A 17439-nucleotide genomic window follows, 5' to 3' on the forward strand; every position below is an offset into this window, starting at 1 on the left:
TTTTGAGGAGAACTTGACTGATAGATTATGTCATTTAGAGGAGAACTTGACTGATAGATTACATCATTTAGAGGAGAACTTGACTGATAGATTATGTCATTTTGAGGAGAACTTGACTGATAGATTATGTCATTTTGAGGAGAACTTGACTGATAGATTATGTCATTTTGAGGAGAACTTGACTGATAGATTACATCATTTAGAGGAGAACTTGACTGATAGATTATGTCATTTTGAGGAGAACTTGACTGATAGATTATGTCATTTTGAGGAGAACTTGACTGATAGATTATGTCATTTTGAGGAGAACTTGATAGATAGATAAATAATGAAGATAACATACAGTACGTGTGCTCGCTTTCAGAGAGCCCACAATAAGGGGTTAACTTCAAACAAATTGCAACAGAAACTCTTTCAACTCTTTTTGTTTCATTAAATATGTTAGTAACAACAACATATCAAAAGTCCTAAGAAATTCCAGCTGTGGAACATATTAGTGGTTTGGTTATGAGTCAACAATTTTTCACAGTTTTGTCAGAGCCGTTTGTAGCCCAAGGTTTTTCATGCAAAATAAATGCTTGCAATGGATTCAGAATCATGAAAAACCCCTAGTTTGAACCGTCACATGCTAAATAAGGCAGATTTATTTATTTGTTTATTTATTTACTTTCCTGTATAGTAAAGTTAACGGGACCCAAACGCTCATCAGCTTTTCAATATGTTCCACAATATGTTGTTACTGACATATTTATGAAAAGCAAAGAGTTGAAAGTGTTTCTGTTTGTTTGAGGTTTAATTCCTATAATTTATGTCTATGATTCACAGACAATAATATTGTTGCTGTCGGGTGGAAACCTCCAAAAAACATTAACCTTTCCCTTTCAGGATTAAAATGAAACTATAATAAAGATACAATTGGAAATTACAAGTGTGGTTGCCATGATCTGAGTCACACTTGAATTCCGTCTTGCCATTAGAATTTTCCCCATTCAAGTCAACGGGGGAAAATTAATTCACCAAGGAATTAATGGCTATATATGGAGATATCTGTGCCAGTCCTTGTCCCTTTTATGCCCATATATGGAGATCCCTGATCTCGTCAATCTTGGTATGCCCATATATGGACATACTGTACTCTGCCAGTCTTGTGTGGTCTAAATATGATGTCAGTCATTTGACATAATGGTCCAAAGATGGAAAGAAAGATGTAATAAAGTCAGACAAGTACTATAGTCTGGTTGCCCAGCAGGGCGAAAGTAGCAGATCTACAAGCTTGAATGCTGATGTGTTTGTGTTTTTGATTGATTGAAGAATTTATTAGAAGTTTGCAATAGAAAAAAGTACAGTTTCATGACAGTACAAATCACTGGTACAAGGTCAACTAAAAGGAGATCCTAGAAAGCCGAGGCTTATTTCCACAGGAACCACACTTTAAGTATCTCATATAACATTGAAAGACAGACGGATAGAACATAGTACTTTATCTAGGATAATATCAGTTTCAAAAGCATAACATCAAATACAAAAGGCAGAATACAAAGAAAAAGGGGGGGGGGAGCATGGGGGCTTAGTCTATTTACAAGTCACGGGTAGCTGCTGTCTGAAGGTGACTTTTCATACCAATTTTGAAGGAGGCTAGGGATTTGCTCTCCTTTAGGGCTTGTGGAAGGGCGTTCCACATGTTGATGGTATAGCAGGAGAACGAGTTAGCGCCTTGTTTAGTGTTAAATCTACGCTGATGATGATTAGTGGAGCTGCCTCTGGTGTTATGATCGTGAACATCCTTGACCTTTAAGAAGTAGTTTGTCAGGTACATGGGAATCTTGGAGGTGTAGTGTATCTTGTACACCAGGCCCATTGCAAGATGCTGTACTCTGTCAGCTACTTTGAGCCACCCCACGCTTTCGTGGTGATGCTCGGTAAGGTGGGTCAGAGGAGGGAGACCAAGCACAACCCTAATTAGTTTGTTTTGGGCTGTTTGGAGCTTTAGCTTTAAGGCAGCTGGGGCGTCGCGATACCAGACAAGGACTCCGTAATCAATGAGGGGCCCAATAATAAGTACACTGACAGCAACAATAAGTACACTGCTTTATGATCATCACTTTTCACAATCATTCAACAAACAAAAAAAATCCCAAAGTTCTCCACACCACCTTAATGCCTAATCTTAGGCTTAATACTAAGAATCTTTCCAACAGGGAATGAATGTCACAATTATTACATAATCGTCTAATCGCAATTATTTGACATAATCGTGATTATTTTTCATAATCGTCATAATTGTTTCCACGTTGAAAAATGTTCATATATTAACACGTTGCAAGCCGCGGCAGAACCCTCTGAACAGAGGTAGCGCCGAAGAAATAAGCCATTTATTTACAAACATGTTTTAAAAAAACAAAGCCCACATGATAACAACACGTACTGGAGTGCTCGACACAGCGTACATATTCATCCTGCAGAGGTCGGCGATCTTACTTTGGCGAGGCGGAGGGGAGATCAATTCCATTCGTTTACGTGCGGCGAAGCAGGGAAAGGAGCGATAGAGAAGCGGCGCCCGAACGTGATTGAAACCGCGATCCACGAACAGAGACAAAGACCAGCCATCTTGTTTGAGCTTCTTGCTGAGTTTCAACACTGGGGAGAGGATGAGGCTCCTCCTGGCCAGCCATCCATCCAGAATGTGAGTCAACGGCGTGGCCTGCTGGATATTAGGAGTATCACACCCAGCACCAGAAAATGACTGTCAGAGCATATTAACCCTTTCAGATCGCTCCAAAAAGACACAGAGAAGAATTTCCGATGTTTTTTTTTTTTTTATTATAATTTATATCAAAAGTCCGGGAATAGACGGCGTGGCTGATGGGACCCAGTAGGAAGTCCGAGGGAGTACGGCCAGGCTTAGAAGGTGTTAAAAAAAAGTCAGAAATAGTGGAAATAGCAGATATACAAGCTCACAACGTGTCGCGAGCTTGTGAAATATGTCAGTAATTTCTTTGTATATTTAGGTTATGTGTCATATCTACCATGTACAACTTCAAAGCCTAAAAGCCAAACAGAAATGTAATCATCAACGACAAAAACACAATTAAGTCGTTAATCGCCAATTATTTGAGTGACAATTAATCGTCATGTAAAATGTCATATCGTGACAGCCCTATGAATGTCTGCCCCTGGAGAACTCACAGGGGAAACACGCACACATTTACCAGGGAATTCCCTTATTAGTAGTCCTGGTGTTGAGGCAGTGTGTGGTTAGGGTTCTCATTCTGTTCACACTCATCGTATCCTCCACACCCATCTTATTTCACCATCTGTTAACATTGATTTCACTCAGTGAACGACCAACCGTTGGGATCCTGTGGGTTACACTTTGGAAAGGCCCCTTTTTGTCTCAACTACTTTATTCCTATAATCCGTCTGGCTCTTTTTGCTACGGTTATCCAGCTTTGTAAGGTTCTATAGCAAGGGTAGGCAACCTTAGGCACGGTGCCAACATTGGCACAGGGGAGGGTGATCACCGGCACACTGGCAGAAGTGTGAGAGAGAGGATTTTTATTTTAAAAACAACCATGGTCAGTTAAATGAAGTTAGCTCATTTATAGCAAATTACATCTTGCACAAAATGTTACGTTCATTAAAACTCTGAACTCTGACTGGGATCTCTGGGTCTAATGACTGTTATGTCCTGCCAATCAAAATATTTGTCATTAAAATGTATGTTGACATGGCACACTCACACTCTACAAAATAAAACATGGCACTTCATTTCAAACCCTGGTCTAGAGTAAATATATTAATAATAATATTTTCTTTTTTTAATTTCCTAAACTAAAAAAAATATATATATTTAAAAGGATTGCAACAAAAAACTACATATTTTCATTCAATCAAGACTTTTCATAAGGAAAACAAATCTAAGAAAAATCGAATAGATACCTTTTAAAAACGCATTGAAAATGTGTATAGTTTGGGTTCCTGGAGCGACATAAAATGTATATTTTTGGTCCTAAGCAAAAACATTTGTGAACCACTGGTCTAACATATTGCTCGCTCTCTCTCTCTCTCTCTCTCTCTCTCTCTCTCTCTCTCTCTCTCTCTCTCATCCAACAGTGCTGATTCGCTGGAGCTCTGCGTGATGCCAAAGGATGAGGACATTTTGCAGTTGGTAAGAAAAGAAGCTCATTAATAAACAGTACTTTAGTTTACTCTCATCAATACACAGTACTGCAGTACTTTAGTTTACTCTCATCAATACACAGTACTGCAGTACTTTAGTTTACTCTCATCAATACACAGTACTGCAGTACTTTAGTTTACTCTCATCAATACACAGTACTGCAGTACTTTAGTTTACTCTCATCAATACACAGTACTGCAGTACTTTAGTTTACTCTCATCAATACACAGTACTGCAGTACTTTAGTTTACTCTCATCAATACACAGTACTGCAGTACTTTAGTTTCACTACTGAACCAGTCCCACAGTGGATGGAGTGGTACGGGTTTGTGTAACGGTAATAGCAGCTAGGTTCCAGTGGTCTATTTTCATTGTGTTGACAGATATACAATGCTTATAGACCCATGCTACTTGTTATGTTCATGTGTTTTAGAAGGGCCATCGTGATGGCATATTAATTTGGTGTTTTTTTTACATGAAAATGTTTGAATACCACTGGGCCAAGGGTTCATCTTTAGACTCTGAGTGTAATGAACACAGAGTGTACTGTACAACTACTGTAACCATAATAACGTAGCGACACACAGTAAACTCCTGATTGTTTCATTTAACTCTGGAGTTAAGTGGTTCTCAACCTTTTCAGGCCGCGACCCCCCAAAATAATCATATTTGATTTGATTTGATTAAGTTTGACTCGGTTCCACAGATATATATTGTGAAAATAGCAAATCTGCAAGCTTGCAAGGCATTGTGAGCTTGTAGATCAGCTATTTTCTCAATGTTTTGATTCATTGATGGTCTTTTTGACTATTAAAAAGATCTTAGAGCGGGGCGCCCGCTGGCCTACTGGTTCAGGCGCATACCACTTAGGCATTGCCACATAGGCATTGATGCCTGGCGGCGTCGCCGGTTTGATTCCCGATCCGGACGACCATTGCCGCATGTCACTCCCCATCTCTCCCCCCATATCCTGTCAGTCTACTGTCCTATCAATAAAGGCATGAAAGCCCCCCCCCAAAAGATCTTAGAAGTCCCCAGTCACTTCACTGTCATTGGGGACCCTCCCAAGATCATGTGGGGACCCCTGGTGGTCCCGACACACAGGTCGGCTAAGTGTCCTTGAGCAAGACACCAAACTCCTTCCTGTGCACTCATTTTGGAAAACAACAACAACGTGTGAGTCTTCTGACAACAACACTCTCTCCAGCCACCCAAAGCTGTGGAACTGCCTAAGAATGTCTTTCTAGGAATAAGAGCCCCCCACCGCCTCCGCCATGCTAAATTCCACTCATAGCTGGATAACTAGGCCACAGCACAGCCAACAAACAGCCACAGTACGTTGCTTCTGGCATTTTGGAATGCGTCTGAAAGACTCAGGACAAGGCAGCCTGTAAGAAGAGGCAGTTTGCAGAAGCTTGTTTTCTTCATCAGGAAAAAGGTCTTAATTATCTTATCAGGCATTGATTTATTACCGGCAAAGCAGGGTTTCTTTCTACAGACAAGCTGCAGTCAGTCTGTCAGTAGATTTATGAGTTTTCCTCTGCTGCGGTGTAAATGCCTGATTTACACTTGGTCGTGCGCCAGAGATATGTAAGCAGATCTACAAGCTACGCAACCGAAGTTTGTGATACGAGTTTGAAGATCTGCTGTTTACTGTGTGTAACACTGTTATGCAACTACTGTAGCTATAAATCAGGTGAGACCGTGGAAAAGCATCATTTTTGATTGTTTTGCATTGGCTTTTCAAAAATAGCAGATGCACAAGCTCACAGCGTGTCACTTAGTGCCACGCTGCGAGCTTGAAAATCGGCTATTTTTGAACATTTTTGAAAAAAGTGTGAACCACTGATTTAGAAGTCATTTGTAGAATCAGACTGAGGTCTTATTGGTTAAAATGAAACATTCAGGTATCTCTTCCTGTTTGGATGCACGTCTGTGTGCACGTCCACCATGGTCATGTGATCATGACTGTAGCTGTGAATAACCATCATGAATAACAGTCATCACACCATCACCTCTATAGAGGATATGCGCTGACATCATCATCATCATCATCATACCCGGAAGTTATGCAGGAACTTCTACTTTCTGGCCTTGACAGCCCTTACATCCAAACAGAAAAGTCCTATCTGATTGCATTAAAAGGCGTTAAACTCCCGTTGCCACTTGATTTACCCTATACCCTCCCCGTGGGTCACATGTTTAGTCTGCAGTGTGCAGAACCACGCCACATGTCACGCTGAGGCGTGATCTGATGTCTTGATGACATCACACAGATCCCTGATGTCATCAAGACACGTCCGTGTCCCTTTATGTCCTCATATATGGAGATCTCTAATGTCATCAATATGTGACTATATGTAATAATCGTGACACCATTGTCTGAAGACATCTCTATTCTTATTGTGGGCTCGCTGAAAGCGATAACACTGTTATCTTCATTATTTATTCTCCTCGAGTTCTCCTCAAAAATTATTACTTTATTTATCAGCCAAGTTCTCCTAAAAAATTACAACTTATTATGTAACCTATTCTCCTTGACAGTACAAAGAAAGTACAGTCAAGTTCTCCTCGATAGTATAAAGGCAGTACAGTTCAAAAGACAGTATAAAAGATGAGGTGCAACCAAAGGGTAGATCTTTATGCCCATACATGGTGTTACATGCGAGCCCACGCTGTTTCGTAGGAACAGTATTTCTAGTTAGAAAATATGAATCGGTAGCATTGAATTCTGCATGCTCTGTTGCTGTTCTGTCTCTCTCTTCCTCTGTTTGACCTTGTCAACACACTGATCCTCTGTCGTGTGCTTTGAACCAGCGATGCGTGAAGGAACGGTGGAAGGACGACCTCAGAGGAATGCTTCCTTCATGCTGCACATAACAGCGTGTCTTTTTAACTGCTGCAGTTTATCATGACAGAGTAGGGTTAAATGCAGACGCACCGCAGAGGAGGCACGCAGATGCAAAATACGTGTCGTTTTGCATTCTTAGCATCGCAGCTGAGGGGTGTGTGTGTGTGTGCGTGCGTGCGTGCGTGTGCGCGCACGTGTGTGTGTGTGCGTGTGCGTGCGCTGTCACCAAGCCTTTTACTACCAGAGGGAGAACAGCTGCAGTCAGCTGATATCTCTCTCGTGTTGCTTACTGGAGAGAGAGAGAGAGAGAGAGAGAGAGAGAGAGAGATATGAAGCATGCTTGCAGAACAGATTCTAGATGACAGAGGAGAGAGAAAGTGAGGGAGGGAGAGAGATGAGTGAAAGTGGAGCATCTGCTATTGGAATGTCAGAAAGAGAGAGAGAGAGAGGAGGGGAATGATGATGAGAAGCTATGATTGACAGTCAGAGGGAAGCAGAAAGTGCAGAGTGTGTCATCGTGAAGCGAGAAAGTAAAGAAAGAGTCGGAGGAAAGAAATCAGGTGTGATGAGATGAAGCTTACAGCCTGACAGGCACATATAAACAGTTTATCAGGACTGATGCTATTGACCATATTCACGTGGCATGTTTGAAATTTGCAATTTGTACAACTAGGGTGGCAATTCATTGTCTAAATGGCCGCTGTGTGAATATGGTCTATAGCGGTGATGTTTGGACATCACAGCTCATCCACGGTAGCGGGACAGCAGGACAACACCAGGCCTGACTGACTGACTGACTGACTGACAGACAGGTTGGCATCGTGGCCATTGTACCACTAGGTATGGGACGATAAGCGATATTATCGTTTATCGTGATAAAAAAAAAAAAAACACACTCACGATAATCGTATCATGGAGATTTAAATTATCGTCAAATTGTTCTCCGGCACTGGGATCAATTCACCTTTTATTTGCCTAGCTGCATATCCGGTACCATTTAAGCTCTCTATTGGTAAAAGGTACTTATAATATACGTACTTGATAGAGGCTTTTTTTTTCACTCTCTATCACATCTCTTTGCCAAAAACATATTAGATCTACAAGTAGATCTGCTATTTTTTGGCTTATGTTCCGCCCCAGGATAATGGATGTTGGGGATAGTTTGATTATTGCGGTAATATCGTAAATCACAATTTCTTTGGTCACAATAATCGAATCGTGATATGAAATGTTCATATCGTCCCATCCGTACGCACCACGCCTCCTCTCCTCCTCCTCCTCCTCTTCTCCTGCTGTCTTCCTCAGTGTCATAGTTTGACACACAGCGTGAAACGCATGCAGTATTTTTAGCTCCTGGCTGAAAGCGAGGAGAAGATGCCTCCTCCTCTCCGCTGCCAACGGTCTCTGTGACAGGGACGTGCTGGGCCCCTGATTCAGCCCGGGAAAAAGAGTTGGAGAGGCCCTCATTGTGCGCTGTAGAGCGAGAGATCTCTCTCTATACTCTCTCGCTACTTAAAGATTTGTGACAAAGTGACAAGCCAGTGGGCCAATTACATGAGTTATATTTTGTCGTTGTCGCGTGGAAACCGTGTATGTCCAAAACCGTTTGTTTTGTATTTATCATTTTAAAAATGATTTAAACTAGTGAAAACAGCCGATCTACAAGCACACAACGCCTCACACCGCGAGGCGTTGTGTGCTTGTAGATCGGCTGTTTTCACTACTTTTGTGCAACGGCCTTGTATGATGAAGCAGGGCTTTGCTTTGCGAAAAAAATTATACATTTGAAACAGCCCCCAAAATGGAACGAAGGCCAACATTTTATTTTGATTTTTTTTCCTAATGGCCGGCCTTGACTGGCCGGGAATGAACCGGCCGTTCGGGAGTTGTCCCGCTTTTCCCAATGGCCAGCACGTCCCTGCTCTGTGACCTCCTCTGCCGCCGTGGACGGTGTCATGGCGATGCCTCTGCTGCTTTCTCTCTGTCTCTCTCTTATGCTCACCTTTCTTCTTTCTCTCTCTGTGTGTGTTTCTCTTCCCCCTGCCTTGCGTGCCGTGGACTCCAGTTTTCCAGGGATATCACAGCTCTGGTAAGGATGGGGAATCTTTCTTCTTACTAACTTCACTCACCCGGTCTCTCGTCTTTGCTCGTCCGAGGTTGAACCTTTTCCTCTCTCACACAGTGTCCCACCACCACTCACCCAAAACCCAATCCACCACCCACCACCCAATCCCCCACCCAATCCCCCTGCCACCGTAGCACACTGTCACATCCAGAGTGTTTAAGCCTGAGTATTTATACTTTCATGGTATAGAAGTACCGTTGTTCCCTATTGAGCTTGTTACATTTCCTGGGACAAGCTGCCCAGATCACATAATGTCACACGTGTCTTCTTATTTTTTCACTCTAAAAAAAGCCTGCAATGTAGTGCATTTGAAACTACATTGCAGTGCTCATCATGGGGTGATCACTGCTTGCCTCCTGTGAATTGTTTTATTTTTATGTTTGTTTATTTTCTGTTTATTTCGTTGCTGAGTGAGGTCAGTATAGACAAAGTGGCGTGAGTGAGATGAAAAAACCTGGGTGAAATGTGCCAATCTCATCAGGAAACAACGGTACAGCGGAAACAGCTGATCTACAACCTCATAACGCGTCACAATGTCGCTTTGAGCTTTTGGAATTGGCTGTTTTCAAAAGACAATTGAGATCCCTGATGTCATCAATGGTCCTTTTCACTCAACTGGAGCTCAGTTAGTCTGTTCTTGAGAGACTACTATGTCAGTGGTGCTCAAACCTTTTCATGTGAAGGACCCCCAAAATTGTATTTATTTGGCCACGGACACCCATATCAAAATATTTAGTTCCAGGGACCACCCAGAAGCAAAATTTGAATTACAAACGTTCTCCCTCCGCGTCATCAGTGCCCACACCCTAGGTGGGGTCGGCGATAGGGCCTTTCTGTGTGGAGTTTGCATGTTCTCCCTGTGTCTCCTAGGGTTGATACCCTCACAAAAACATGCAGTAATCCTGGTCTCAATAATTTCTCCCCCTGGCCAGCCGGGGCGCCTGATGGAGGGGAAAGGACCTGGTTGGAATAACGTGTTCCTTCCACGCGCTACGTCCATCCCGGGGAAATCCCCCCTGTCAGGTGAAAACAACAACTTGAACTACTCATGCATTGCAGGAAGCATGAGGTCAGTCCGTTGTCTCCCCAGGCGTGGCAGAGGGAGAGCAGAGCCCAGGATTACATAGGCAATTGGCACTGGGTGAAAATAGGTTGCAAAATCGTGGGATAAAAATTATATTAAAAAACAAACAGAGATTTTACTTTTTAATGTTTTTCAAATAGTAGCTTGAGTGTTAAAGTTGGTTATTTGTTTGATCATTGTTTGTGTGAATTGTTTATGTGGCGAATTGTTTATGTCAAATGACATGTAAAAGTGTCCTGTAAGCAGTGTTGGGGAAGTTACTTTGAAAGTGTAACTTGTACAGTTACAAGTAACTCACCATGGCAGTAACTTGATCAAGTTAAAGTTATGCCCCTGGAGAAATATAACTTATAAAGTTTCAAGTTACATAGAAAAAGTAACTTGGGTAACCTGAGTAACTTTTTTTTTCCAGCGTTAAATTGAGAATGTACATTTGGTCAGGTGTACATGAAACAAAATATAATATCCTACAAAAAAAGTCAAATGCCAGCAGAAATATGCCTCTCAACATTTTCTTTAGTAAACACCTGTGTTCCTAAAATAAAGTTAAACAAATAAGAAAATTATGATCTGTTGAGGACATCGTAAAAATTCTTCGCTTGTAACTTCTTGTAACTTGATCCAAAAATTACCCAAAAAGTATCTCAGTTACTTGACGAGTTACAGAAATATGAATGTAACCTCAGTTACCAGCAAGTTACAGCAAAATGCAACTTAGTTACGTAGCTCAGTTACATGTAACTTTAACTCCCCCAACATTGCCTGTAAGTTCCATATGGGCTGGGCTTCTCTGGAAGCATGACACTTTAATAAATGTAATCAATCAATCAAATATACTTTCCATTGCTGTTGATTAGCATGTGCTTATCAGCCTGACTCCATGCAAATCAGGAAGGGGGAGGAGCCTGCCTGGCAGCGGCCCTGCTTGCCTTTTCAAGTCCAAACGAAACCCGACACCTTTCAGGTGGAGCGCTATCGATTAAAGTCCAACACAACGAACACACCTACCTCCAGACAGTACTCTCCCTTTCACTGTCTCTACCTTTAACACAGTGCTTCTCAACCTTGTGACCCCCAAAATAATCATATTATTTTAACTGGGGACCCCCAAAATAATCATATTTTAACTGGGGACCCCCCATACTTCGAGCACTAAGAGTTGAGACATTACATTTTGTATAACAGGGTTCTATTGTGAAAATAGCTGATCTACATGCTCACAACGCCTCGGGCGTTGTGAGCATGTAGATCGGCTATTTTCTCAATTTATGCCTGTATATATTTAACAATTTGGCCAATGTTTAATTTGTCATTTTAGAGGTATTAAAAAGTCCTTAAATTGTCACTCTTAGAAATGTGCAGATACCCTCTATACACTTAAACTTTATGTTGGTTTGTTTACAGTTGAGAGAGACAACAATGTTGCACATTAAGCTAATCATCTGGGGACCCGCCCCCAAAATCATTTGGCGACCCCTCCTGGGGGTCCCGACCCACAGGTTGAGAACCCCTGCTTTAACAGTACCTACCTCCCTTCCACTGCCTCTCCCCTTTCATTCACTCGTGAGAGCTCCGGCTTGGCACACAGTGAGGATGGCAGGATTAATACCGGAACACAGACTGCGCTTAACACTGTGAAGGGCTTTTTATTTATTTGTATTGTCACATGGGTAATGTTTTAGATGTTTTAGTTTAGATTAGTTTTGTTTTTCATTTGAGTTTGGATGAGGGCACAAGCTGAGGATGAGAGGAGTTTGTTTTTTGGAGTAACGCTGGCAGATCTGTAGTTAGTTTTGGAGTGATGCTGACTGAGGTAGATCTCATTGCCATGCGGGACAGACGCGCATGTCCTAAAGTCTCCATCTCGTCCTCATGTCTGCGGATGTTCTCCTCCAAGGTAGGTAAACCCTAGGGGTGCAACGATACATTTTAACAGCGATACGATACGCATCACGATACATGGTTGACGATACGATACATGGATGATATTGGTTCATTCATGGCGATACGATACGATTCGATTCAATGATTTAAAATCGATATAGTAACTATTTAGCAAAGAAATTAAATCTGTGTGAAACGTGTCAATAGTGCATGTTTTTAAGGGAAAAATCTATTATTATGGATGTAAATAAGTAAACACTGTGATTCTCTAGCAATGGACACTATATTACAACACATATGGACAGACCCACCTTGACATGAACACAGCGATTACACACATGTATCGATAGACCAAGAGTAGTTATATGGAATGGAAAAGTAATTAAACCCCTCTTTTTCATTTTCCCTCTTAAAATTGCTAAATACAAGGCACATACAGTATAGTTAGTTTCCATACAATCAATTATTTGCACTGCAAAACGATTCAATACCGATTATCTGCATTGCAAAACGATACCGATTCGATACAAAGCCAAAGCGGTACGATATATGCTTTTGCATATCGATATAGTAGATCATTGCAAATTAAAATTGATGTTTCAATTCAGTTACTGTATCGTTACAACCCTAGTAAACTCCCTTCCTAACCCTCCCAGTGTTTTCACTCTGGCCCTGGGCAGCCGGCCATCCTGGCTTTTCCCTGATTTCCCAACTTGCCACGGCATCTGTTGCTTTATTTCTTTCTTTCTTTCTCTTTTCCGCTCCGTTTATATTTGGATTGGTTTCCACGGCGCGACCGCGTATCCAGTATCACGCTCTACGAGAGAGAGAGAGAGAGAGAGAGAGAGAGAGAGAGAGAGAGAGAGAGAGAGAGAATTGAGAAATTGTCCAAAGAGGAATGTTTGCTTGGGAGCGGTGGAATCCGCTTGTGTTATCTTTACCGTTTTAAGAGCGTTGGATCTGATCTGATCTCTCTCTGTGTTGTCTTTAAGGATATGCATCCAGGTGTGTGTCTGTCACTTAAACAGATTGCTGTCAATCCTGTGTGTGTGTGTGTGTGTGTGTGTGTGTGTGTGTGTGTGTGTGTGTGTGTGTGTGTGTGTGTGTGTGTGTGTGTGTGTGTGTGTGTGTGTGTCACCCAAACAGATCGCTGTCACTTCAGTGACAGTGTGATTGTCTTCCTGATAAGATAATCTCATCACGTCACTCACACACTCAGAGGTTTCAGACCAGTTCCAACATGAAATAGTTTGCTTTGCTGTTAGCAAGCGTGTTGCCAGTTACTACTGTCCCCTTGGAGCTAGAATTATTATAGTTTTGATTATTTTTGATTTAATTTTATGTTTTTTTGTTCTCTCTCTCCAGTTTGGTGTTTGATATTGGTTTAGTTTTGTGTTGTTTCATGAGTTCATACTTAGTGCCAGTTTTAGCTAGAGATTTGACTAGTTTCATTTAGTTTTAGCTTCTTCAGTTATTACAAGGAAAGCCTTTTATAGAATGCATAGAAGCTGAAAAGATGAAACGATTACACGAAAGTGTAAAAAATAGCAGCTCTGCGAGCTCGAGACGCAGTGCGAAGCGATGCACTTTGAGCTTGTAGATCTACAACTTTTGCTGTTTTAGAATGTTGAAACCTTGAAAAGTTACACTTTTTGGGCATGATATGAGGGTTTCCACCCTGAAGACAGGAAATAATTCATTTGAATGAATGCTGCAGTCATGTCCCAGACTAGGGCTGTCACCAATAAGACATTGTACATGACCATTAATTGTCTTAATTGTGTTTTTGTCGTTGACAATTACATTTCTGTTTGGCTTGTAGGCTTTGAAGTTGCACAAGGCAGATATGACAACACATAACCTAAATATACAAATGCATTACTGATATATTTGACAACTTAAAAAACAAGTTTGATAGTGGAACTAAACGATCTACAAGCTTGTAGATCTGCTATTTCCACTATTTTTTTAAAAATGTTTGAACATGTTTCAACATGGAAACGATTATGGCGATTATGACAAAACAACAGTGATCATGTCAAATACTTGCGATTATATATCAAATAACGGCGATCAGACGATTATGTAATGATTGTGACATCATGTTCGTTACTGCAGTCCTGGGGACTGATTTCAGTCTTGAGGATTCCATAGGAGCTACCCGGTATTTCTGAGATCAGTGCGGATCCACAAAAAGGTGTAGCGATGGCCACGGTGTGAATGACAAAGTTGTCAAAACGCTAGTCTAGTGATCTCCAAACTGAAAAGCAGTTATAATTTCAAGATATGAATATTTGAATTGGCCAGACTAGCAATAGAATACAACAATAACTTCAGAACATACTTCTATAAAATGAAGCATGGATTGGCACACACACACACACACACACACACACACACACACACACACACACACACACACACACACACACACACACACACACACACACACACACACACATCCAGTGAAGGCAGTTTAGAACTAAAGGGAAACACCCGAAATATTGGTGTACGCTGCACATGCCGTGTTTCAAAGATCACATATTTGGGACACGAAAAAATAAAATCTTGGGATTCTTTTGCCTTTAACCCCTGCTCACTGTCTCCCCCTGCAGGCCTACTCCCAGGACGCGTACATCAAGGGGAACGAGGCGTACCGCGGCAACGCCCAGAACATCCCCGAGCCCCCTCCCATATGCTACCCCCGGCTAGAGGTCAAGGCTGGGGGCCTGGGTGTGGCCCCGGAGGCCTGCGAGCCCCCCAGCGCAACCCTCCTCCTCCGGGCCCCCTCTCAGGGGTCCGGGGGGACGCCGAGGCGAGGGGGGGACTCGGGGTGCCCCGTCCCGTCCTCGTCCTCGTCCCCTCCCCCTCCCCACGCCCCCGCAGCGTCCCGGACGCAGGCGGAGGTGTGCGTGTGCAATGACAGCGTGACAAGGACACTAGCGGGGGCGACCCCCGAACCCGAACCCCCAGCGACTGGGGAAGGGTCCCACTCCCACTCCCACTCCCACTCCCACGCGGTTCGGGCGGGCCCCAGCCACAGGACAGAGGAGAACCGGTACGTCCCCCCGGCCCCCGCAGCCCCCTCCAGACCCCTCTTAACCTCAGCACCTCAGTACGACCCCTCGCCCTCCTCCTCCTCGTCCTCCAGGCCGGGCGGCCCGACCTACGTCGCAGACACTTTACCCCCGTCCCCGGCCGTCCGGGCCAACAACGCCTCCTCCCTCCTCTCGCCCGCCCCCTCGCCCCCCCTAGCCGCCGCCCCCCGCTCGCCCCCCACCCCCTCCTCTCAGCCCTGCTCGCCCCTGCACCTCCAGAACATCGACTGGAGGAACTACACCACCTACAAGGACTACGTCGATGCCCGCAGGACGCACAGGTGAGACCCTCATGTAGCCATGACTGTTATGGACTGTTTAGTTGGTTTAGGGGCACTTTTTTTGTCTGGCACTGCATTGATAGTTGCGACCATCAGGTTGCAGTTACTATGAAAAGCTCCACCAGCTGTCTGTCAGTCAGTCAGTCAGTCAGTCAGTCAGTCAGTCAGTCTGTCAGTCTGTCTGTCCGTCACGTCACACTTTTGCCCTACTCATTTCTCCGCCACCGTTGGTCCTATCCATGCCAAACTTTGCACACACACTCCTTGGGTGACAAATCACAACCTCCGTCCCTCATTTCTCACATGGCCCTCTTCTAGCGCCACCATCGGGCCGACTTTTGCAAAACACATTTTTGGACACTGCTCCTACAGATTTTGCCCTAAAATCACGCAAAGCGGTACACAGTATCTCTAAAGGCATGTCATCAACATGGATCCGTCCCATTTCCCAAATTCGCTCCTGATTGGCTACGATTGCCTTCTTAAGTTTGTGTATGCGACCTGACGGTCGCTTATCTCCCGATTAGGGAGTCTTACTGGTAGTAGCCTGCTATAAGTATTACTATTTGTGTTATGACGTGATAACGTTGAGAGACTTGACTGCTCTGGACACTATATTATCTTTTTTTTTTGTACCTACGTTTACGGCTGCTCTGTATCCGTACACAAAAGTACTTTGGTTTTCTTTTCATACTTTTACCTTTAACTTTTGTAACCTTAACTGCTGTGCTGCCTCTGGGTGACTGATTCTCTCTCTTGTCCATCACAGCTACGGCTCCCGCACTATCGCCGAGCGCCTCGACAGCCTGCGCGCCCACGCGGGCGCCGGCTCCGCCTACTCCTCGCAAACCTTGGCCACTCCTCCTCCATCCAGCACATCCAGCCCCTCCTCCCAGAGGGGGCCGGCGGCGTCAAGCTCCTCCGCCCAGGCCAGGCGGAGGAGCGCCTCGCACGACCGAAGCGGCGGGGCAGCGGCGGTCGTGGGGACGCCGTCGCGCAGCGTCTCCCAGGAGAGGCTGGGGAGCGGTGGTGCGACGTCGAGCAGGAACTGGCCGCGGAGCGCTTCCCAGGACGCTCTGCCGTTCTCCTCCCCCGCGGGGGTCATCTCGGACCCTCGGGCGCGCTCCTGCGAGAGCCTGGGGAGGCGGACGCCTGGGCCCGGGGACGACGCGAGGGCCGCGGCAGAGCACAACGACCGGACGGAGCTAGAGCACCGGCTCTCTCCCGCAGGAGGAGGAGGCCGGGGAGGAGAGGGGGTCCGAGGAGGGGCCTCACAGGACCCCCTTCCTCACAGGACACCCCTCGCGTCTGGACGGGAGCCGATGGGCTTCTCGAACCCGCCTGTCTCCTCTCTTTCCTCTCTGGTGTTCGCTGATAACAAAGGTACGACGGATTACTCCCCTCGGACGGACGGCCTGGTCGAGCGGCCCTCGTGCCTGCCTGTCAAGCACTCCCTCTCGGACACGTCGGCGGCCGCGGCGCCCCACCTCCTCCTCAAAGACCAAAGAGCGCCGGCGGCGGCGACGACGACGGCCAACCACCTGGGCTGCTACCCCCCCTCCCCCCTGCAGCAGCTGCAGCTCCGGCTGCGAGCCGACAGCCTGAAGCTGGAGAACAGGCAGCGTCAGCAGGACCAGGAGCTCCAGGCGGGCCTGTCCTCCCGCTCCGCCTCCTGCTCAGGACCGCCGCAGTCGTCCGCTAAGCTCCACAGGCAGACCTCCTCGCCCGTGGTGGTCGTCTCCTCCTCGCGGACCAACGGCCAGTCAACGACACAGGTAGTGATCATGGGACCATGTGAAAATGTCATATGTGTCCCAGGCTGGTGAAACCGTCCTAATGTCGCCAATTTTAAAACGGCAGAAAAGTGAGAAAATGAAGTCAAAGTCGTTTTTTGTATTTTTCGTTTTTTTCAAATTCACACAAGTTCGAATTTATA

The 17439-nt window shown here is 44.7% G+C and overlaps 1 protein-coding gene across 1 annotated transcript in view; it reads left to right on the forward strand.

Moving 5' to 3' along the window:
• The window catches only part of LOC308307234 (rho GTPase-activating protein 21-B-like), a gene marked incomplete at both ends in the record, with an annotated part of 201546 nt that overhangs the window by 137889 nt on the left and 46218 nt on the right, over positions 1 to 17439 (forward strand). Inside the window, 4 exons of the mRNA XM_080752407.1 lie at positions 4114 to 4168; positions 9097 to 9120; positions 14740 to 15503; positions 16273 to 17278. Of these exons, the coding sequence (XP_080608533.1) occupies positions 4114 to 4168; positions 9097 to 9120; positions 14740 to 15503; positions 16273 to 17278 (1849 nt within the window). The remainder of the gene's footprint in view (positions 1 to 4113; positions 4169 to 9096; positions 9121 to 14739; positions 15504 to 16272; positions 17279 to 17439) is intronic.

This window comes from Nannobrachium achirus (assembly GCF_963921795.1).
Source record: "Nannobrachium achirus genome assembly, chromosome: 21".
Lineage (NCBI taxonomy): Eukaryota > Metazoa > Chordata > Actinopteri > Myctophiformes > Myctophidae > Nannobrachium > Nannobrachium achirus.